This window comes from Python bivittatus, unplaced genomic scaffold (genome assembly GCF_059951505.1).
Source record: "Python bivittatus isolate LINGU-HERP-01145 unplaced genomic scaffold, Pbiv_v1 ctg000020_np1212, whole genome shotgun sequence".
Classification (NCBI taxonomy): domain Eukaryota; kingdom Metazoa; phylum Chordata; class Lepidosauria; order Squamata; family Pythonidae; genus Python; species Python bivittatus.
Window position 1 is genome coordinate 30847503 of NW_028277030.1, and position 24800 is coordinate 30872302.

At 38.7% G+C, this 24800-nt stretch overlaps 1 protein-coding gene and 1 long non-coding RNA gene across 4 annotated transcripts in view; one reads left to right on the plus strand and one right to left on the minus strand.

Moving 5' to 3' along the window:
• The window catches only part of PXDN (peroxidasin), an 82225-nt gene that overhangs the window by 47938 nt on the left and 9487 nt on the right, over window positions 1-24800 (plus strand). For both annotated transcript variants that reach the window (XM_088136657.1, XM_088136664.1), the window contains 13 exons: window positions 733-902; window positions 2245-2362; window positions 2496-2665; window positions 3475-3747; window positions 4360-4476; window positions 6712-6870; window positions 8107-8219; window positions 9747-9903; window positions 11470-11578; window positions 12172-12329; window positions 15296-16799; window positions 18894-19028; window positions 21226-21434. In XM_088136657.1, the coding sequence (XP_087992783.1) occupies window positions 733-902; window positions 2245-2362; window positions 2496-2665; window positions 3475-3747; window positions 4360-4476; window positions 6712-6870; window positions 8107-8219; window positions 9747-9903; window positions 11470-11578; window positions 12172-12329; window positions 15296-16799; window positions 18894-19028; window positions 21226-21434 (3392 nt within the window). The remainder of the gene's footprint in view (window positions 1-732; window positions 903-2244; window positions 2363-2495; window positions 2666-3474; window positions 3748-4359; window positions 4477-6711; window positions 6871-8106; window positions 8220-9746; window positions 9904-11469; window positions 11579-12171; window positions 12330-15295; window positions 16800-18893; window positions 19029-21225; window positions 21435-24800) is intronic.
• LOC148217024 (uncharacterized) overlaps window positions 16633-24800 on the minus strand; it is a 39093-nt gene continuing 30925 nt past the window's right edge. For both annotated transcript variants that reach the window (XR_015795458.1, XR_015795457.1), the window contains one exon: window positions 16633-16752. This is a non-coding gene — a long non-coding RNA (uncharacterized LOC148217024). The remainder of the gene's footprint in view (window positions 16753-24800) is intronic.

The following is a 24800-nucleotide window of genomic DNA, read 5'->3' on the forward strand; positions in this document are numbered from 1 at the left end:
TTATTTTATTATTTTATTTTATTCAATACGATTCAATTCAATTTAGGTGCTGCCTGACTCCAGACAGACTTTGGGCAGCCCACAATATAATAAAATGAGATAAAATACAACACAAATGGATAAACAAAATGGGATCTGGCACTTGGCATAAAAACTTACCCATAATACATCCAACATGAGGCTCTATCCATCCTAACAAAACCTTGGAGAAGAGCCATATCTTCTCTAAGCCTTCTGGAATGCCATCATGGTGGGAGCCACGTGGATCTCAGGAGGGATCTCATTTCACAGGGCAGGTGCCACAACAGAGAAGGCACACTTCCTGGGTTGCTAGAACAGCTTTGTCTTCTTTATTGAAGTTTAGAAAGTGACTGAAGCTTTGCTCTGAATAGTATTTACCATCTACACACACATTACAATATGGCACGTGGTTTGCTTTTTAATATCCTAAATTCTAATTCAGGAAAAAGGTCACAACCAAGGGATTTGGATTCAGTTTTCACTAGCACCTATTTTGTAATTTGGATTTGACAGCATACAAACCCAATAAATAAATACATTTTGTATATCCTAACTCTGATGTTTCTCCGTTCTCCAATAGCTAGGAGGTACTGTACATAATTGTGACTATATCTCACGGTTTCCTAATGTTTTTTAAACGAGTCATGGAATAAGCTTGTGCATTGCTTAGCCTTGTAAGTAGAAATAGTGATAGTTTCTTGTTTTATCCAGACGTCTGGATTCCAACGCACTTCACTGTGACTGTGAAATATTATGGCTGGCAGAGCTGTTAAAAACATATGCCGAATCTGGTAACGCACAAGCTGCAGCCACGTGTGAATATCCAAGGAGGATCCAGGGAAGGTCTGTGGCCACAATAACACCAGAAGAACTTAACTGTGGTGAGATAGCTTTAAAGCTAAAAATATGCTTTCTCCATATTTTATTAGGGAATTTATATATGTCTTTAGTATAAAATATAAATTATACATATATAATATGTGCATGTGAAATAATAAATATAAACATCAAACACTCATTCAGTCTTTTGATGAAAGAAGGGAGGAGACTACTGAATGTCTCCTCCCCCTTGCATCAAAAGGGATACAGATGTTCTTTGCTGGGACTGGTAGCTCCGTCACTAAGCGCCGTGGTTGCTAAGTGGAAAATTGTGAATTGTCGTTAAGTGAGACATCGCATGACTGCAACTTGTCGTTTTACTGCCAGCTTCTCCATTGACTCTGCTTGTTGGAAGCTGGTTGTAAAGGATGCAGATGGTGATCATGTGACCATGGGATGCTGCGACGGCCGTAAATACAAGATTTGGTTGCAAAGCTGTTTCCTTTTTTTTTTTTTGGTACTGTTGTAACTTTGAACGGTCGCTGAACAAGGCAGTCGGTAAGTTAGGACTACCTATATAGTGGCTACACTGGGCAGGATGGAATTTTTCTAAAGGAGGCTTGCTGATTGGGGAGGGATTTTTGTGTTTTACTCTGTTTATGACAAAATAGCTTCATTTTAATTTCGGCTTTACAACTATGATAGTAGTTTTCAGCAGTCATAAAAATTCAGCAGTGCCTGGGGTAAGGGAGATTCCAAGCACTATGTTGTCACTTCTGTGTTAAGTGGTTGATTGTGGGGTTTGGTGGTAGAAGAGTGAACTTTTTTCTTTCTCTTTTAACTTCTGAACATTATTTTTCTATTATGAAAGTATTCCATTACATGTTGTACAAAAGCTCCTTCTCAGCATTGATATCATTAAAAATAAAACAGGATAATGAAAAATCCAGAACTGTTGAGTACTTCTTTTTTTCGTCCTATAATACTGAAAAATAAGCGTTTTGTTACAATGGGTCATGTGGAGGAGAGGCATGTCAAAGAAAGGGATCTTAAAGAAATGTTGGAAGCATTATTATATATAGTTATATAAGCTCGTTTGTTATTATTTTAATCATCAAATTATGATTTATTTTACTTATAATGCGAAACTACATATAAAAAAGGGCCAGAAGCTCTAATAGTCCTTAATGGCAAAGATCTGCAAAAAATCAGAAAACCGGAAAGTGGACAAACACTTTTCTGTGGAATTGTATAGATTTGATATTTGTACATTTTTAATTACCACACCAATGAGAAACAATAATTTACACCCTATCTTAGAATTAAGAACTAAACTGTTCATAATTTATTTTTAAATTCCAGTTTTATAGAGCTTTCTTTTCATATGCTTTATTGATAATCCAGAGAGGCCAAGAATTACATCAGAGCCTCAGGATGCGGATGTGACCTCAGGGAATACTGTCTACTTCACTTGCAGAGCTGAAGGCAATCCCAAACCAGAAATTATATGGCTTCGTAACAAGTAAGATTTAGTTTCTGATAATGTGTGTGTGCGTGCACATTCTGGACAAAACTGTTTTCCCATTCTTTTCTTAGTTTGAACATATTTGTTACTAAACAATGGTGGTGGTGCAGATATGTTTCTTTCTCCATAGTAATGAACTCAGTATGAAAGCAGATTCTCGTTTAAACTTGCTTGATGATGGGACCTTAATGATTCAGAATACTCAAGAGACTGACCAAGGCATTTACCAGTGCATGGCAAAAAACGTAGCAGGAGAAGTCAAAACTCAAGAAGTAACTCTGCGCTATTTTGGTTCACCAGGTAGGAAGGTTTAGCGAATTCCAACCATTGTTCATTTTAATTCTGTGCCTCCTAATCAAGAGATCTGTTTACTACTACTGCAGATATTTATTTATTTAGATTTTTCTCCCACCTTTTTTTTTTTATTTTTGGTCAACACAAGGTAGTGTACACAATTTTTCCCACAGCAACAACCCTGGGAGGTGGGTTATGCTGAGAGAGAGAGAGTGGCTGGCCCAAAGGCACCCAAGTGGTTTTCATACCGAGGGGAAGACTAGAAGTCAGTCTCCCAGTTTCTAGTCCTAGCATCTTAGCCACTAGACAAAGCTGCCATTGCGTGTGCCAGTATTATGTGCATACAGATAAACTATCAGATGGTTCAAAATACTGTGGAAAAAAAATCTTTATCATAATCTCCTTATGAATCACATAAGCCCTGTAAATATTTAGGGCTAATTAGATATGGCTCATTTCTTTGATATGAGATATGAATAGAGACAGATGCCTTTGCTTTAATTGTGAGATGAGTTCCCTTTTCCCTTTTAATGTTATGTTCCTTTTAGTGGATTTGAGTGAGTTAGAAAGGAATACTTTTAGAGCAAATTGTAATGGAAGCAAGAGTCCAGCCTGTTTCTTCTGCTCACCTATGTCACACTGCTGAGTTCTTTGTATGTGGTTAGAAATGAACACAGTTAAAATGCATTCATTCCATTTGTTTTAGCAAATGCAATTGTTATTTAATTTTTGTTGTTGATGTTGTTGCTCCATTTAACGTGGCAAAAATAATTGTACTAGTGGAAAGTATGATCGACTTGTCCTGTTTTTAACAGCTCGGCCAAGTTTTGTGATTCATCCACAAAATACAGAGGTGCTGGTTGGAGAAAGTGTCACCCTGGAATGTAGTGCAGCTGGGCACCCCCAACCACGTATCACGTGGACAAAAGGTGACAGAACACCTCTGCCCAACGACCCCCGGATCACCATAACTCCATCAGGAGGGCTTTATATCCAAAACGTGGAGCAGGAAGATGGTGGGGAGTATGCCTGCTTTGCAACCAACAGTCTAGATAGCATCCATGCAACTGCATTCATTATTGTGCAAGGTACGTGGCGCTTTAAAAGGTGGTTTGGGTTTGAAGTTTGTTCCAACCTGCAGATCGTTTTAAATTTTTAAAGGATACAATAGGATTTTCCCCAAATGAAAATTGTATTTCCAGTGTAATCTCATATTAATCTGCTAATATTTAGAAAGTAAAATTGCACATTGACAGCATTCACAATGCCCTAATGTTTCTTTAAGTGTTTGATATGTATTTCACATATCATTATTGCTTCCTTACAAATATATTTTGTGTATTACCAGCGTGTTGTCAGGCTGGTGGTAATCACATTGTTTTCTTCCTAATACAATTCATAACTTAAAAAAAAAAAGGAAAGAAAAAAGGTCCAAAGTAGTACTCCAAAGAACAGTACTACTCAATTGAATCATTGCTAAGCTACATTTACTTTGGATTTTTGTTTTTGTTTATTTTTCATCCAAAGTCCCAAGTGGCCTAATGATCATTGATGGCTGCAAGTCTGCATGCATGTAGATGGGTACCAAAAATCTATACTTGAAAGGGTTCTCATTCCATAATTCAAAGAATGCAAAAGAAAATATGTTTTGTGGGATATATATTCTAACTGCTTTAAATATATGTCCCCCTTTTACATAGCTGTACCCCAGTTTACTGTGACTCCTCAAGACAGAATCGTGATTGAAGGACATACTGTTGATTTCCCATGTGAGGCACAAGGATATCCACAACCAGTCATTGCATGGACCAAAGGAGGTCAGAATTTAGCTTAAAATAATGCGTAAGGCTTGAAAAATCATACATTTACAAAGTAGTTTATTTCAGCATGGAAATTTTGAAATGATTTCTCTAACAGAGCAAAGTTGTGAATATTTATTTTCCTTGTTTTTATTGTTACTTGGTGTGACTTGATCTAACCAGAATGTTCACTACTGCTACCAGTGAATAAATGAGAGAAAAGTAGGGTTGATTGGTAAGAGAGGTTCAGAAGCTCACATCTCTTTTGAGATAGTTTTTGAAGAGCCCCTGAAGTCCCATGTTTTGCTTGGGAGAATATTGCTGTCTACTGCATTTACTTTTAGAGGTGGACAGGTTTTCTCCAAGATTATTCCACATGTTCTCTTTGCCACACATTTGTTCCTGTCTTCAGGTTAACCATGAAAATTTCTAAAATGAATAGAAAAAATTGGACACATACAGTATACAGTTTTTCGCTTTGCTTCAGTTTACTAACACTTATATGCTACATTATACTATATATTAGATTTATTTAATTTATTATATTCATGTATTGCTTACTCTGCACAGATTCTTGGCAATGTGTGTTGCATCCTCCATATTATTAATTTGATGGCATTTAACTTGCAGCAACCCTGAATTTCAGACTTCCAAGTTGGCTGACTGGAGGAAACCCACCCTTTCGTATGCAGATGCTGCTACCAATGTATCCTAAACTCCAGTTTGGCTCAGATGAACAGTGAAATTTGTCATCCTGTATAGCAAGGATGACAAACTTTTGCCCAATTACCAAAAATCCAAAATCATGGCTTTGGGGTAAAAGTTAAACAGAAAACCTAGATTTCAGAGGACAGCAAGACTGAGCACCCTTAAATAACCGGGGAGTGGTTTTCGACACAAAAGGAAACACATTGTGATTGTACCTCTCAGGCGGCATTATGATCTTCTGCCATTAGACACTTCTTTTTCATCAGGGGTAGATAGTTCCTGCCACTCTTTTTAAAGATTTGCATTTGCTTCCAGCTCTAGGCTAGTTAGAATTACTGTGCCACCTTTAGGGATCCCACCCACCCTCCCCACATCTCACTCTGAGGTGCCTTTCATTGGTTGATGTGATAACCATCACTCTATATTAGATATGATGCAAGTGTGTTATTGGAAAAGAATATCAGTGTGTGTGTGTGTGAGAGAGAAATAGTATTGGTAGCACCTTCTTCAGAAAGCAATTGAATGTTAATAGAGGAGGGAGATATTCACTTCTGGGTTATAATTACTTTAGATCTATTGGTGACTTGGAGGGGTGGGGGAAGAAATACTTCATCTCTTTCCTGTCACCCTTGAGCTTGCCAATTTTTAGCTGTTTTACAGACTTTCATACTGCCTTTGTCCTTATTACCCTCTTTGATGTTTGAAATTTATAGCATTTTTAGAAGTTCTTCCAGCTCCTGAACATTCTCTGAAGCTTAGGATAAGTCCTTGAGATGAACAACAGCTCCTCTCTGCATGCATCTCTTCCACTTGACTTAGACAGAGAAGTATGTAGGCCAGTCTTCACAAGCTTTCTACTGATCTCATACGCTGTATGGAGAAGATGCTCGAGTGCTTGGGGCACTGCAGTTGAATTGTGGTTATTTACAAGGTTAGGAGCTCTCCACTGGGAGGCAAGGTTCTCTATTTGCTCTGTCTTGGAACAGCAGCTGTGAAGGTTGATCTTTAAAAACGCATTAAGAAGTAATAAATTGGCCAAGAAAACTTCCATATGCAGTAGCATTGTTGAGATAAGTTGTCTGAAAGTAAGGAGAATTCTTTTCTGAAGCAGGTGATTAGGAAGCTAAGCTATTGTTCTCAGATCAACAGCCTCCTGTTTAAAATGTAATACGTGCCTAGGGAGTTACTTGTCTTCTGCCCAGCCAGTGATCTTTGTAGATGGAATTAGGATTGGTTTGCAAACAGACGAGTGAGCTGGATGCATTGTTTATTGTGGCATGGGGATTCAGGACATAATTCCAGGTTGATTTCTCCAGTGATTGCTGGCACCTTCCTCAGAAAGTAATTGAATGTTAATAGGGAAGGTGTTTTCCTTCAATATTCCCTTAGAAAACTTAACCAAGGACTTGATGGATATTAATAGAACTTTTTTCCATCACTTAATTATTTTCTTTCTCCTTTTCTGTTGTAAACAAAAGAATACAAATATGAGTTTGTTTGTTGCATGTGTGATTCATTATTTCATTTTAAAAATTCTTGTTTCAGGTAGCCAGCTGTCTGTAGATAGAAGACACTTAGTTTTGTCTTCTGGAACTCTGAGAATTTCTACCGTGGCTTTACATGATCAAGGACAGTATGAATGTCAAGCTGTCAACATTGTAGGATCTCAAAGGGTTGCTGTACATCTGAGTGTACAGCCAAGAGGTAGGCTCACATAACCATTTGCATGTGACTCTTAAACATTTTTAAGCTTTTAAATTTTAAACTATTTTTAAATGTTTCTTCTCTTTTGCTAGGGCAGTGATGTAATTCTATTTTAAAAGGTACTTTTAAGCTTTGCTTTCTGTGGCTGGCTTATGTTTGCCATGTTGTAATTGTGTTGATTGTATTGTAAGTTCAGTTATATCAAAGATCTATCACATGACTTTGTTGTTACAACTAGAGTTTGTTTTCCTACAAACAAAAATAACTCTTCTGTTTACTGAAATGAGTTGAACTAAACTAAATATGGTCTAGGAAAGGGTCCCCTGAAATGGATGAGGACAGTTGTGGAGGGAAAACAGAGGGTTAATACCTCTCCCTCATAACTTCCTTATTAGTACTCTGAACTGGGCCAGGTCCCCATGCTTCCTTTTGAATACAGTAATGATATGTTTGCTATGTTTAAAGAAAACATAACGGAAATCCAAAATGCAGCTCTTATGGGTAGATACAGAGCTCAGGAGAGAGAAGATTATATGTGAAAGAATAGGAGAACCTGGAACTTCATAGCTGTTAAATCACAATGGTGCATTATAGAAGACCACACTAAGAAAGAAATATTAGCATGAACAGTTGAAAAAAAAATGGCTAAGAAGCTAAATTAAGAAGTCCCCATCCTGAATCAAGCCTTTGTAATGAGCTCCCTAGATAGCCTAGCCATCTTTCTTCCCCTGTTTTCAGTATGGAGGATAATAATATCAACAATAGGATTAGAAAATATATGTGTAGTGTCTTGAACGCATGAATTTTTTTTGCAGCTATCAAGTATTGCTTCTAATGCAATTAATATATGGATTAATTTTCCATACATCAATAATTATCATTATTAAAATGGATATTCTTAAGCTTTGAAACAAAATAGGAAAATCAGAATCACTTGTTGGGAGAAATTAAAAACTGCATGGAAAGCAATAAGGCATGGGTTGAAACCTCACAGAAAAAAAATGTTAACCAGGAGGTTTTATTGTCATGTTTTATATAATTATAGTTCAGTGAATAGAGCTAGCAGAAATTTATCCAATCCTTAATTTCAGATACTTAATATTTTGCAATATGTATTAATAGTAGTATGTTGTTAGACTGAACACTAGGTGGTTGGTATGCAATTAATTTGAGTAAAATTGCTTATCTAAAAAGTTTTATCTGCTTGATATTTCCTTCTGGGAATCTTTATTTTAGTAACTCCTGTGTTTGCTAATGTTCCAAGTGATATGACAGTGGAAGTGGGTACAAATGTACAGATTCCATGCAGTTCTCAAGGAGAGCCAGAGCCAGTAATAACATGGAATAAGGTACTGCATGCAAGTTTAATATTTCCTAATTTCTTGCAGAGTTCAGTCTGTAAGAAGAACACATTTGCTTCTTCTTTGTGTAATATGTTACCTTTCCTTTGTCTGAAACCATCTATTGTAGAGGCTACTCAAAATGCAGATGACATTTTAATTAACAGTCTATCTTGGTAAGAATTTAAATTCTTAAACTGAAAATCTAATCCCTTATAATTATACACACATACAGTATATATAGTTCATTTCAGTGAAGTATTAGGAAACACTATGTGCATTAACCAGTAGATCTGAAAAAAATGTTCAGATAAATACAACAGTGAATTCTGATGGTTTTTATTCCGTGGTGATTGTGGTTAAAGAGTTGAAGGCGTTTTTCCTACGCAAAGCATATGTCTTGCAAATTGCGTATCTCAAATAGCCAAAGTATAAATCTGTAAGGCTGAGGTGAACTTGTATTTCTACCCTATGGCAGCAACTTAATCAACTTTTCTAAGGCCAGACCTGCATAACTTAATAACCAGCAAGTGCAATGCAAGTTTTCAGCAACCTCTGAGGCTCTTGATAAACTCTCAAAGTTGAATCCAAACATAGTTCTGTCTAGGATAAACTTCTTAAAAGCAATCTGATTCAGTCAGAGATAACTTTGACCATTAATTTAAATGAGTCCCCTCTAAGCATGATTAGATCTGGATCCAAAGCACTGAGCAGAAACCCAGGTTGCAGAAAAAGAGGCCTGGTCATTTGATAGTACTTTTTCCTTTCTCTCCTGCCTCCAGCAGCCTCTTGTGTCTTCTTGATCTGCTCCAGAACATTTTCTTTGAGAGGAACATATTTGAGGGGCTTATTCTGGGGTGTAGGAAGAAGTGAGGGGATCACACTTTTTTCTTCTGCAGGAGAGGTAGTCCCATCAGTGGTGTTTGCTGTTTTCCTGGAAGGCCTTACAACAGTGGTTCTTAAACTGTTTTAACTCAATTATCCCTTTCTTGGTTTTGAATAATGTCATTACCCCCACCAAAAAAAACAAACAAACAAACCCCAGACTGTTGTTTTACACAAGCTTCTCAGCAATGGCAGTCCCAAACTGGATCCTAAGCTCACAACCATTTATTTATTTAATTAATTAATTAATTAATTAATTAATTAATTTCTCACCCATCCATCTCCCCCCAGTGGGGGAACTCTGGGCGGCTCACAACAAACATTAAAAACATAATTATATATAAATACATAAAACATCAGTTAAAAGCATTACTAAAAAGGGGAAGGAGAGTCCAAGAAGATGAAATTGCTCCATTAACCCCAAGATACGCCCAACGCACCCACGCACCCTAGGTTTAAAAACCACTGCCTCAGAACATGGCTAGCCTTTGCAAATACAGATTATATGTATGAATCAAGAATTAGAGTTGCAGATTGAAATTTACATTTTCCTTCTGCCTAATTAAAAAACAACAATCACCTTCAAAAAAGTCAAGTCTTCTAAAATGCTGTCTAAGTTATGGAATATCTTGGCCTTTTGATTTGCTACAGGATGGTGTTCAGGTGACAGAAAGTGGGAAATTCCATATTAGCTCTGAAGGATTTCTTACTATTCGAGATGTTGGGCCGGCAGATCAAGGCCGTTATGAATGCGTAGCAAGGAATACTATTGGATATTCCTCAGTTAGCATGGTACTAACTGTGAACGGTAAGATTTACACATTAGAATAGACAACTGCAGATTAATTATTGTGTACAATCATTGAATTATTAAAGGTTTTCAGTGTGGTATGTATATATTTTGGGGGAGGGGAAAACGCTTTAATAATCACCTCTTTAATGTCTTCTATTTAATAAAACTCATAAGATGGCACTGAATAACATGTTTCTTTTGTGTGAGTTTAAATCAGGGAAAAATAGTCTAATACTTACAAGTTAAATAATTCTTTGATGGAGAATTATTTAATGTTCACTGCAGTAGTTTATTTCAAAAGCTTTGGGAAGATTATACTTGCCAGTGGACACACAAACACCAAGGGAAGATTCATTGACAGAAAAAGTCTCAGGTTTCTCTCTCTCTCTTTTTTTTAAATTTTTTTTATCCTGCCTTTATTATTTTTATAAATAACTCAAGGCGGCAAATGTACCCAATATTCCTTCCTCTTTCTGTTTTCTCCACAACAACAATCCTGTGAGGTGGGTTGAGCTGAGAGAGCGCAACTGGCCCAAAATCACCCAGCCGGCTTTAATGCCTCAGGCGGGAAAAGGAATATTCATCATATTCCTTTATCTTTTTCACTTTTCTTGTGCTTTCTTTTTCTAGAGCAGGGCTTCTTAACCTCCATGGATAGATTTCATGGGATCCACGAACATGGATGGGAAAAATATCACAGCTTTACTTCCACTAACCTCTAACTGAAATTTAGCTTGTCCTGTTATTGATTTAAAGGATTTTTTTGAAAAAATACATAGATTACTATATTACATATTTATTATTTTTATATTTTGATCATTGTATTTAAGCATAATTGGTTTCCTTTGTAGTACAATCCAGGTCAATCTATTTTATTTTATGCTTTTGAGTGCACTTTTATTGATAAGGCCTCAGGGCTAATCAATAAACTTTGAACAGAACGGAACAGAATGAAATGGACTTCTGTGAGGAGGGATCTGTAGGTTTCACCAGACATTCAGAGATGTCATGACACAAAAAGCTTTTCTAGAGCATAAAATCTATACGCTCTGGTCATGTTAGGGGTGTGATGGGGATGATGGTGGCTGCAGTTATTTATTTATTTTAATAATGGCAGCAAATTACAGAGGGAGAAAAAGGATATGCTATTAAATAATATATCTAATAGTATATCACATAATAATAGTATTGTCCTGCAACAAAAGGTTGTAGTTTAGACTTGCACCTAAAACAAGCGTTCCTGTTCAGTACTGACTAATCATTCCTTTCAAGTAGGACATTCCACTTTTAATTCTCCATGTTGCACATTCTGTACCCACAGAGCATACTCAGTCATCATTTGGATTGTTCTAAGGAATTTTGAAAGTATATTTTTAAATTATGGTTGTGAAAGAATAGTATTTTTCTTCTAAAGAATCTTTTTATGTTTTTATAACATTCCCACCAGATGTGTAATTTTATAGTTGTAAATAAGTAAAAGTTTCAAGAAAGGATTTTTTTTTGTTTTTAATACCAAAATAATGTTATGTCTAGACTTTGTTTAACTGAAGAAATGTTTAAATTTCCCCTTTTACTTTTTAGTTCCTGATGTGAGTCGAAATGGAGATCCATTTGTAGCAAGTTCAATCGTTGAAGCTATTGCTACTGTTGACAGAGCAATAAACTCAACACGCACACATTTGTTTGATAGGTATTGTATAATTGGAAGGATTTGTTTACATCCTAATAATACATTGGTTATCCCTTGTTTACTTGACTATAGACTCTTGAGGTGGCATGGTAACACCCCAGTTCTTATAGTTGTTTTAATATTTTTCAGTTCCCCATCCTTTCACAAGTACACCAGCACAGTGTTAGTGTAACAGACTAGATGCCAGCTGCCTCTGTTCCCACTGGGTGCTGGAATTTCCCTGGTTTGTGTCTTGTGGGTATTTCTATTAGGTCGTGCTGATTGAAGAGGAGGACAGTGTAAAGTGAAGGCTGCTAAAACATGTGAAAATGAAAGTTACCGAAACTATTAATGTTATTCCTTAATGGTTTCATGAAAGATTCCTCTTAGCAGTCATCAGATGCTAATGTTTTTAAAATCTTTTTTTTTAAATTGGCTTGCAGTACTGGATAATTAATTGAGGTATATATGTGTAAATTGTTTAGAGATGTTTAATATAAGCATTATTACTAATCCAGAACTGAATAGCATTAGGATTAAAACTACAGTTACTTTATCTTATACTTCTAAATGTTATGTTTATTTTTTCTCTCCTTTTCTTGTTAATTTATTAGTCGCCCTCGATCTCCAAATGATTTGCTAGCCTTATTTCGATACCCAAGAGATCCTTATACTGTTGAGCAAGCAAGAGCTGGAGAAATATTTGAAAGGACGCTACAACTAATTCAAGAACACGTACAGGATGGTTTAATGGTTGACCTTAATGGAACAAGTCAGTGTTTTTCTCTTGCATACTCTAAGAGTGCATGACATGACGCCACAGTGATATAACCTCATACCACCTCTCCTGTTATCCTGAATTGTGGGTTCTCTGTTATGAATGTATATACAGGGTTTGATTTCCTGTGATTTGAGCCAGATTCCAACTTACTCTGTTGCCCGTCATAGCAACAACAGATCTGAATAGCTGGGTGTGTATGTAATCTTAATGTCTTTTTTTCTCCTCTCTACTGAATGCAGTGGGAGAAATGATCTTTTAACCAGCAGTGCTGTTCACATAAAATTCTGCCATCAGTTGCACAGTCACAAGACCTGAATGGGATATGTGATTTGGCATAAGCCTGCTTTTTCCTTTTCCGTTCTTGTCTCTCCTCATTTTTGTATCTGATGAGATTAATATGTCATCTTTAATTTTTGCTAACATGTCCGGTCTCCTCTGTTAGTGTCTGTCGAATAACCATTTTCTGTTTCATGTTCTATGGATCTGCACCATATCTCTTAATGTCAGTCAGCATATCTTGAATATAGAACTGTAAAATAAGTAAAAGTCAAAATAGATTTCTAAAAAACTGAGTGAATTATCAATTTTCTGTGATTGAAACCACTGAATAAACTATAAAAAAGAAGAGGCCAGCTGGTTTCAGTTTCCTTAAAAAGGATTTTGGGGATTAAACTATAAGTACCAGTGCAATCTGAAACACAGGGAAGGGGTGGGGGGACAGCAAGATGAAACTATAGAGGATAAGCAGGAGCAAAGATCGTGGTTTTCAAGATAAGGTTCACACAATTTATATCAAAGTTCATCTCAAATGAAAGAAAAGAAATTGACCTTTTTCCTATCTATCGTGCCATTGTACTAAGAAAGCCCAAACAAAAATAGATACTTTGTTAAGGTATTTATTAAAAGTGATATCAGTTTTGGTCTTGGGGTTATGTACAAACATCCAGTATTTCAGACAACAAGAATTAAGCCTAAACATTTGGTATATGTCAGATAGAATCTATAGGATGAGCTGAATTCAGATTTTTCTGCTTAATTCTAGAAGCAGCAGAAGTTAAAATTCAAAAACAATTATTTAGTCATTCTTCCATTGTCTGGCCATTGTCTCTGCTTTTGAGAAAAGTTTCAAAGTATTTGGAAGTTAGACTAAAATGTTAGAAAAACTAAATGGAAGGGACTTGATAAACAGTCAAGTGCTATAACCAGATTTAGCATGGGAAAGGAAGTATCTTTTGCTTAGCATATTCCTTGTGTTTTGACTATTTCTAATTTTTATTAGAACAGATTTAAAACTTTAACTTCAGATTCTAGGTTATGAAATGTGCAAGATTTGTGAGCATCTGCTTTGTCCATTTGGAACATCACCAGACTGAGTAACATAAACTTCCCAAGGATGTCTACAGCTAAACAGATCATTTATGCAGTTATTTATCACATGATTGCATACACAAAATCCAAAACCAAATCAGTCTCAGGGTATATTCGACTTATTGAAACAAAAGAAATGCATCTGTAGCAGCACTATTCAACAGTTTTGAAAAAGTATAAAATAATGCAGTTTCTGTAGTAAATAATCACTAAGATTATTGATGTTAATGAATATTAAAAGATAATGCATAAGTAATCCTGGCAGAAAATTATTTCAGGTCTAATACTGTTCATTATTATTTCATTACAGCTAGATTTTAAGTTCTTCCTCAATCTTTATCATGCTCACCATGTGTACCCAAGTATAAGGAACCTAGTAATGAGGTTTATTTGGGGATAGAACTATTAGCTCCATGCAGAAATCTTCTACATATAAGTAAAGCTAGGTGGATCAATAAAAACCTGGCCCTTTTTTACAGACTATATACAGGAGTTTTTATATACAGTGTACAGAATCCTGCATTCTGTCCAGAAGTTTTTACATTTGCAGCATCTCCTAACACACTCTTCCAGTAATTTACCTAGAGGTCAAGAAATTAGTATTCACTACAAAAATATAAGTATCATCTACAAATATTTATTTTGTCACTCCTTCTGAAGTACAGTGAACAGTTAAGAGTTAAGAGCTACAGAGTTCTTGCCAAAGTATATCCATAATTTATTTGGCTTCCTCTTTTTATGTCTGTGTGCAGTGGATCAGCACCTTGGGGTCAGAAAACTTTTAACTGATCTTAAATTGCAAAATTCCCATTTTATATATTTTTAAATATATTTTTGTGGTTTAAATTCAACATCTGTTTTATTATTAGAATGATTATTCATTTTATTATTTAAAAACAATGTATTCAGTTTTTTACCCAGCATGATCAAGAGATTCTCAATTATTACAGAAGTATTACAGAAGGACCTGAAAATATTAATAACAAATTTTGCATGTTTTTCAGTAAATACAAATATCAGCCTGTTGTGTTTTCAAAAAGTCATATTAATAAAGGAATTTGGAAATATGAATAATTATGTAAGCATTTAGTTTTAAGAGATTCTTTTAACTTTTCATAAAATACATTCCAGGTTCTCAAGCGATTCAAAATCAACTTTTGAATCACTACTTACTGGCAAATTTTGTTTTAACAGAATAGTAATTTTGTAGGGCACCATTTTTAATTTGACTGTCAGCTAGTTAAAGAATTTGGATTGATCAGTCATAATCTTTGAGCCAATAAATGGATTATATTAAGTAATGCCTTTTGAAATACCATTGGAAGTAGAAATTAAACTTGAAAAGAATTCATACTGGCTTCCATATTTAACTTACACGAGGAAATATTTGTAATTATTCTTTCTCATTCCCTGTTACTCTACAATCTGTAGAACTAAAAGACTCTCTAATACAGTACCCTTGCTCAAAGTGATCTTAGCCAGTCATTCTATCTACTGATCAAACTGATTACAACAGTGTGCTTTTAGCATTTGAGATTTTTTTCACTACTTCTAGTAGCATTTATTTTTCTCTCTCTCATCTGTTTCAGGCTATCACTATAATGATCTTGTATCTCCACAGTACTTGAATCTGATAGCTAACTTGTCAGGCTGCACTGCCCATAGGCGTGTGAATAACTGTTCAGATATGTGCTACCATCAGAAATACAGAACGCACGATGGAACATGCAATAATCTGCAGCATCCTATGTGGGGAGCCTCCCTGACAGCCTTTGAACGGATGCTGAAATCAGTCTATGAAAATGGTTTTAATTTGCCAAGGGGTATTGGAGCTAATCGACATTATAATGGATATACACTCCCAATGCCACGTTTGGTCTCGACTACATTAATAGGGACTGAAACGATAACTCCAGATGACCAGTTCAGTCATATGTTAATGCAGTGGGGCCAATTCCTGGATCATGACCTTGACTCCACAGTTGCTGCCCTAAGCGAAGCCAGGTTTTCAGATGGTCAGCACTGCAGTTCAGTTTGTACCAATGACCCTCCGTGTTTCTCTATCATGATCCCACCCAATGATCCTCGGGTCAGAAATGGAGCACGGTGCATGTTTTTTGTACGTTCCAGTCCAGTGTGTGGAAGTGGCATGACCTCCCTTCTCATGAACTCAGTCTACCCACGAGAACAGATCAATCAGTTGACTTCGTATATTGATGCATCCAATGTATATGGCAGTTCAGAGCATGAAGCACAAGAGATCAGAGACTTGGCAAGTCACAGGGGCCTCCTGAGACAGGGTATTGTGCAGAGATCCGGAAAACCTCTTCTTCCATTTGCTACTGGCCCTCCAACAGAGTGTATGAGGGATGAGAATGAGAGCCCAATTCCCTGCTTCTTAGCTGGAGATCATCGGGCTAATGAGCAGCTGGGGCTCACCAGTATGCATACGCTGTGGTTTCGGGAACATAACAGAATTGCTACTGAATTACTGAAACTGAACCCACACTGGGATGGTGATACAATATATCATGAAACACGTAAAATTGTTGGTGCAGAAATGCAGCATATAACATACAGCCACTGGCTGCCTAAAATCTTGGGAGTGGTAGGCTTGAAGATGCTTGGTGAATATAAAAGTTATGATCCCAATGTTAATTCTGGCATAACGAATGAATTTGCAACTGCAGCTTTTAGATTTGGACACACATTGATCAACCCCATACTGTATCGGTTAGATGAGAATTTTGAAATTCTTCCACAAGGCCATATACCTCTTCATAAAGCTTTCTTTTCTCCATTCCGGATCGTAAATGAAGGAGGCATTGATCCGCTTCTTAGAGGATTATTTGGTGTGGCTGGTAAGATGCGTGTGACATCTCAGTTGTTGAATACCGAACTGACGGAGAGGCTTTTCTCCATGGCACGAGCAGTAGCTTTAGATTTGGCTGCAATGAATATTCAGAGAGGGAGAGATCATGGAATCCCGCCTTACCATGAATTTAGAGTTTACTGTAACCTTTCTTCAGCACACACATTTGAAGATCTGAAAAATGAAATAAAGAATCCTGAAATCAGAGAAAAACTCAAACGGTAAGCTCCTAATTACAGTGCAGTTTTTGTTGGTACGTCACTGAAGTGTTCTTACTGAAAGGTGAAGTTATTCATGCAGAACTTTGTGACATATACCTGAAGCTTCCTATATATTGGTTTCCATATTTATTTCAGAAGGGGATCCAGATCCATTTTTTATTATATTGGGTGCAGATTTGAATCTCCTCACATACTGTAAAAGTGAAGGGCTAACACCTCCACATTGTGAGCTGCATTGGTTACCAGTAAATTTCTGGGTACAATTCAAGGTGCTGGTTATTACCTATAAAACCCTATATTGTTTGGCCTAATTGTTTGAGGGACTGTCTGTTTCCTGTAGTATCTGCCTATCCTGTATAAGACAGAACTGGCTTGCTTCAGGTCCCATTGATTAAATAATGTCATCTAGGGAGCAGGTTTTCTCTATGCAGTGCCTGTCCTCTGGAACAGCATCCCTCTCCAGAGATTAGTTTGGCCCCCACCTTACCCACCTTCAGGTGAACTCTGAAAACATGGCTCTTCCCTCAGGCCTTGGGGAGCATGTCTGGTGGATCCCTCTAGGCTGAGGGGAATGTGGGGGGATTGCTTACTTCATTGTTCCCTTGGGCAACTGTGCTTGTTATATGATGTTGTTTTTCCTGTTTTTGGTTTTGTGAAGCTGCTGAGAGTCATTTTTGGAGTTGGGTACCTAGAAATTGGACAGATAAATAAGTAAGCCATGTAATTCCTGGAGAGAAGGCTGCATTGCTGGTTCCCTCCCCCACCACCCCTCATGTCCTTGACCTTTTCAAGGGATCCAGGAAATACTAGCATTTGCAGTTGAAAGGCCTATGAATGTAAAGATCTCTGTCTGCAAGGCGTCAGTCTTCTTTCAGAAGGCTGAACACATACATTTAAGTCGCTCAGGAATCCATGAAATTATGTTAAGTAGAATTTATTACTGAAAAGCTAAGAAGACATGATGACAGAATTCTAATAACTGCTTCATATCAAATGCAAGCTCGGTTCATACAGACAGTGGTCAAATTCCTTGTGCTTGTTTCTCCTGCTCACGCTGTGCATAGGATTATCTAATATTCTCTTCTCTTTTGGGGATGCTGTTCCTTGTTTTGGTAACAGCCACATCTAGCATCAGGTTGTTTACTTTTAAACATGTGAGAACTAAGTTTCACATAAGCTTTCATACTACAAAAGTTTATCCTTAATTCATGGTCAAGGGGGGTTGTATATAACCATCAATTGATTCTTAATTGTAGTTATTTTCTCTAGTTTTCATAATTGTTCCCTGAATTTGAAGGGAGTTGGTTTTTCTGCTAAAGCAGAGTATTCTTTGTTACTTATGAATTGTCTTGTACATGAAGACTTCTCACATCCTAATAATATTATAAGCTTGTTTTTAAAAGATTAAAAAATAAAACTATTTCCTGACCTTCTAAATGGTAAATACTATACATTTCACAGTGCATTCATGTTAATCTATATTTGGATGACTATATAGTATATACGTTTTGCATATAGAGAATAGTAGCTCTTCCATACGCACAATTTTTGCCAGATGTTTTCCTAGATGAAGTAAGTTACCTACAGAGAAGGTTGTTCAGTAGTTTCCTTGAACCAACTAAAGTTTAACATGTTGGAGATGATATTCTGTACCAGCAACTCAGGTGTACAGAGCCTTGTTTTGGAAATCAGCTTATACAGGGCCAGTGCTTCTTTAGCAACATTTTTAAAAAGCTAGAAAGCATGCTAAATTTTTCCTACCAATATGAAGTTAATCTCTGTCTTTGAAGACAATAGCATTCTGTTCAGATACAAACATTAGTCTTTCTGTAGTATGTGCAGAAAACAGACTGCTTGTTTTGAACTCAGTAGAAATTTCAGAACTAAATCTAGTGAGCACTGTTTCAAATTAACACATATTCAGAGTAAAGGTCAAGTAAAGGTCAAGTAAAAATTGAGCAAAACAATATAACAAATCCAGAATAGTATCTTTGTACCTCAACTATATGAGATTCTAGTTGTAGTTTTTAAGATTCAGTATAATGCTGAATTCATATTTTGGGTCATCCACAATCATTTATCTTTCTTGTATAGATTATATGGTTCACCACTGAACATAGATTTATTTCCTGCTCTTATGCTAGAAGATCTAGTTCCTGGAAGCAGGTTGGGACCTACATTGATGTGTCTCTTGAGCACACAGTTTAAACGTCTCCGAGATGGAGACAGGTAAGTTTGGTATAAAACTAACCATTTTATAGTTTGAAGAGTTCCAGTCAGAAGATACAACATAGAACCATACATGCAACAACAATGAGCAGTCCTTCACTTCTGTAACTCCCCCATCATTAGTGAAAAGCCATTGTTCACAAGTATGCTGCAGAGGTCTGCAGCAGAGAAGGTCTAATGTGTAGAACTATACACTCTGCTGTGTGGAGCAGATCCTAACTGTGCAGGATTTGGGGTTGCAAGGAAGCTTTTGCACGTACAGCTCTTGTCAGGGCTTCCTTGTTGCATATCGTTATACCGGACAATGATGCTTTGCTGATTCACAGCATGACTTACAAAGGATCAGCTCACTGCTGCTTCCCCAGTGAGTTCTGTGATTTATTTGTACTGCCTAAATAAGGACAGTATAGCAGCTGTGTATCTTCTTCCTCTCTCAATCAGATAGGTTTGGCATAGTGGCTAGAGCAGTAGATCAGCCATGGAAGCTCACTAGCTGACTTTGGGACAGTTTTTATATAAGTAGTCCTCGCTTAGTGGTCACAATTGGGACTGGCAACTCGGTTGCTAAGCAGAAAGTTATGTGACCGTGACGGGCTTACAACTTTACTTTCCCTTTGGGCATTAAGCAAAGCGCTGCAGTTACTAAACGAAAAATCACGTGACCACGACTTACAATTTTACTTCAGCCTTCTCTGTTCACTCTGCTTGTCGCATGCCAGCTGCGAAGCATGTGAATGGTGATCATGTGACTGAGGGACACTGCAAGAGTCATAAATACGAGGATTGGTCTCAAAGTTGTTTTTTGAGCACCATCGTAACTTTGAACAGTTGCTGCACAAGGCAGTTGGTAAGCAAGGACTACCATCGCAGTGCTTGCTGCGGAGAAGATTGGAGTGGGAAGTGCTGCACACGTGGTTTTGAGCTCATGGAGGAAAGGTGAGCTATAAATCTAATGAAGACATGGATATTATAGTGTAGCAGATTGTGAGGGTTGATGAAGTATACTTAGCGATGGACTATAGTATACTTGCTTGAAAAGAAGAGTAACTGAAAAAGAAAAGGAAGAGATGAAAAAGAAGTTGAGTCCTCATTTGTGTAATTGGACGGAGACGGGCAGAAGATAGATCAGGATGTACTAAACTGATCTGTGGTAAGTCAGCAAAAGTCAGTTTTGTAATAAAAGCAGAACGAAAAGGTTTTCCACCACCATTCCAGGAAAAGATAAGAGTGCTGAGAGGAAAAAGTCTTGGGAGGAAATGCAAAATAGATTCTAGTGAAAAGATCTTAAACTCTCTTATCTCAGAATATGGGGTATAGTGGGTAATTGACATTAGCCACTGAGCCTCCAGTTTTGCCTGGTTCTTCTCCCCAATAACTAGGTTGTGCCTGGCTCCAGTTGGGTCCATAAAAATGAAATCAGTCCTGCAGGTCTCCAGTAGATGTATTCTTGATGTGCTTTAACTTGTTTGCCTACCTTCCCCTTTTCCTTTTTTTCTGTAAAATGCTTCTGATATATGTATATGCACACGGTCATACATACAAGCATGGCAATCTGTTTTCCGTCAGGGAAGATTAATTTTGGGTAGCTAGAGCATTTTGATGTTGGAGTTTCAGTTTTCATTTAGAGTTCAGCAGCATGTGTCATCAGGCAAGGACTTATAGAAGCAAAGAAGTCATGCTTAATAAAACACCATAGATAGAATAATCACATTGCCCCTTTTCAGTGGAGATAGTTTCTAACTGCTCATGAATCATCAGGTGTCCAACTGAAATAAATAGTTAATACACATTAAATGTGTGAATTATCTTTTAACGTCTTTGTCCATTTTTTTTCCATGTGGCCACAAATTTGCCACATAATCTGTTGCAGAAGGCAGTAGTGAGGCCTTGCAACTCATTTTAGTTATCCATGTTGAGTTCAGATTTATTCAGATAATGCCAAGGAGTAAGTATCAACTAGAATTAGAGGTGTGTTTGAAAGAGTTTCTTAATAATCTAAAAAAAAATTCAAGAACTGTCAGGAAAAGTAATCACATAAAGAAAAAGAAAAGTCAATGTAATGACTAAAATTAAATATAATAATACTTTAAATATTTTGTTAATATGAATGTATTCCTTATTTTTCTTAGTATTGAATCCTTTTCTGTTACACTGAACGTTGTCTAAGAATTTATTCTTACTTCATGTGAGACTACAGGTTATGGTATGAGAACCCAGGTGTGTTTACTCCAGCTCAATTGACTCAGATCAAACAGTCGTCCCTTGCAAGAGTTCTCTGTGACAATGGTGACAACATAACCAGAGTGCAACGTGATGTTTTTAGAGTGGCTGAGTTCCCACATGGTTATGGAAGCTGTGCTGAAATTCCTAAAGTGGATCTCAGGATGTGGCAAGATTGCTGTGAAGGTATATTTATATGTATTCCCCCATTCCCGCTTTTTCCTACTTTGGAAAAGCAAGGCTTATGGTTTTCAAATAAAACAACACAATGACATACTTTAAAATCCTGAGTAGGCGTGTTGAGTAAAATTAGTTATAAAATTGTTTTTCCATTAACTGTCAGGCTTCTATTCTCTGTGCACAGATCTAATTAAATGTTCCTGTCTTAGATGAAGGAGACCTCATTTCAGATCTCTGCTTACCCCATTGAGGGTCCCTTGGAGACTTCCTGGATGATGCATTGGAATTCCTTTGTAAACCACTCATTGTGTGATGTAGATGTTTCCTAGGCGTTGTGCATGAGCTGCCCATATTTTGAAAACCAACACCATTTTAATTTGAGACAGTATGTTAGTTCCCATTGTCTTGCTCTTCGAGCTTCAGCAAGCTTGCATCACTGAGCTAGAAAGGTCTAGGCCATGTCAGATTATATCAGCCAAACCTAGTAATACATAGCTCAGGTAATCAGGCAGGAGTTTGTATTCAGCCATCTTTTCAAATGAAAACTTTAAAAGCCCTTATCTTTAAGAAATTAGACAGCAACCAGCAACCAGTGAGGAGCATTCACTGGGGAAAGGAGAGTATACTATGGCTGCTTATTGACAAGACAAATGATGTTCTTGATCCAAAAATGATAGTTAATACGCACAGAAATTGTCCTATTTTCTGCCTCTCCATTTTATGAGGTAGAAGGAACTTCAAATTCCATGGGTTTCCACAACAATTACTCCTCAATGTTTCTCAGGAGCCCCATTTCTTAGAAAGGATTGGCCAGTGTTATTGCTTACTTCATCTCTACTAAGCGCTCCCCATAATTGGGGGAAGTATGTTTTGATTTTCCTTGGTAAAAAAGGATAAGGGAAATGGAGAACAATAGCACAAAGACACCCCCCCCCCTTTCAAACCAGGTCTGAATTGGAAGGGGTGTGAACTCAGTATAAAAAGCAGCCAGACTCCTCAAATTGGGAAAGTTTAGAGTGCTCCCAGTTTTAAATTTGCTAATTAGCTTTTGTCTCTGATGGCTTTGGTTAGTTCTTTAGCAATCAGTAAAAACCATTCACCATTAGGAGATGAAGCACATACAGGCCAATGTACAGCCAGCTGTTGTGTAATGACCAACACTTGGTTTGAGTGTGTGTGTGTGTATCTACAGCTGTTACTGTCTAATACCGATCTGACGAAAATTGCTAGCCATCATTCCAGATTATGTTTGTATGAAAGTATACTGCAGTATAAATTTCTGTGAACAAGCATGTTCTAGTTTGGTATAATTGGGTGGTATGGCGGGAGCCAGAGGGCAGGCCGTTTCAGGGGAAGACGCCCCCGATGCGTTATACCAGTGGTGTGTTCCGGCCCTCAGAGCTCAAGCCCAGACCCTGGTCAGCAGGCCTACAGAGGCCCGAGCTTTAGTCTGTTGCTGCTGAACGCCAGGTCAGTCAATAATAAGGCCCCCCTTATTTACGACCTTATTGGGGAGGAGCAGGCTGACCTGGCGTGTATCACCGAGACCTGGCTGGCACCAGAGGGGGGAGTAGCCCTCTCGGGATTGTGTCCAGCCGGGTTTAGGGTGTGGCACCAGCCGAGACCCCAGGGCAGGGGAGGGGGAGTGCAGTAGTCATCAGGGAATCGCTATTGGCCTTCAGGGGCCCTGCTCCACAAGTTGCTGGATGTGAGACCCTGTTCCTGAGGTTGGGCACACGGGATCAGTTGGGAGTGCTGCTGGTGTACCAGCCTCCCTGCTGCATAGCAGCCTCCCTGCCTGAACTGCTGGAGGCCATCTCGGGGTTGGCAGTGGAGTTCCCCAGACTTATGGTCTTGGGGGACTTTAATCTGCCATCCCTGGGGTTGGCCTCAGAGGCGGCTCGGGAGTTCATGGCTACCATGGCAGCCATGGGCCTATCCCAGGTCATCAGTGGCCCGACTCGGGACAGTGGTCACACTCCAGATATGGTTTTCTTGTTGGAGCAGTGGCAGCGTGATCTGGTGGGGGATTTTACATTATCCCCCTTGTCATGGTCAGATCACTCCCTGGTGGCGGCAGGATTCTCCTATGCTGCCCCCCTCCGCAGGGAGGTGGGACCTATTCGAACGGTCCGCCCCCGGCGACTGATGGACCCGGATGGGTTCCAAAGGGAGCTGGGGGGTGTTCCTGAGGCCTTGCTGCACGGCCCAGCGGAGGCTCTGGCCGCAGCCTGGAATAAGGAGGTGGCTGGGGCCTTGGACAGGATCGCGCCTGTGCGTCCTCTCTTGGCCCATCACTCCCGGCGCTCCCCGTGGTTCACGGAGGAGTTGAGGGAGCTGAAAAGGGCTAAGAGATGGCTAGAGCGCCGCTGGCGGAAAACCCGGGACGAATCAGACCGAACACAGGTTAGAGCGGCTATTAAGGCCTACCTAGTGGCGGTAAGGGCGGTGAAACGTCAATATTTCTCCGCTCTTATTGCATCCTCAGAGTGTCGCCCTGCAGCCCTGTTTAGGGTCACCCGGGCCCTCCTGGGAAAAGGGGGGGCGGGGGACTACTTGCAGGGTCGTGCAGAGGAATTTGCTGAACACCTGATGGATAAAATTGCTCAGATCCGTTCTCAGTTGGAAGCCAAGCGTGGAGTAGGTCCAGAAGAGTTGACCGGGGAGCGTTCTTGCCCAGTTATCTGGGAGCGATTTGATCCTGTTGTCCCTGAGGAAGTGGACAGGGTCCTCGGGGCTGTCAGCGCGACCACCTGTGATTTAGATCCGTGTCCCTCCTGGTTGGTTAGATCCACCAAGGAGGTGACCCTAGGGTGGGTCCTGGCGGTGGTTAATTCATCCTTGCAGGAGGGGGTGTTCCCGAAGCCTTTCAAAGAGGCTTTGGTCCGCCCTCTCCTCAAGAAACCGTCGCTAGACCCCACCCTCCTGGACAATTTTCATCCAGTCTCCCATCTCCCCTTTTTAGGGAAGGTGGTAGAAAAGGTGGTCGCACGGCAGCTTCAGAGGATCCTGGAGGAAACGGATTATCTGGACCCCTATCAGTCAGGATTCAGGCCTGGTTATGGGACAGAAATAGCATTGGTCGCACTTTTAGATGATCTCTGGCGAGAGTGGGATGGGGGTAGTGCATCCATCCTTGCTCTTCTTGACCTCTCAGCGGCTTTCGATACCATCGACCATGGTATCCTTTTGGGTCGGCTGCAGGAGTTGGGGTTGGGTGGCACAATGCTGTGCTGGTTCAGCTCCTTTCTCCAAGGCCGAACTCAATCGGTGTTGATAGGGAGCGAGAAGTCCAGCCCCCGGCCCCTACTGTGTGGGGTGCCACAGGGGTCAGTGCTTTCACCGCTCCTATTTAATATCTACATGAAGCTG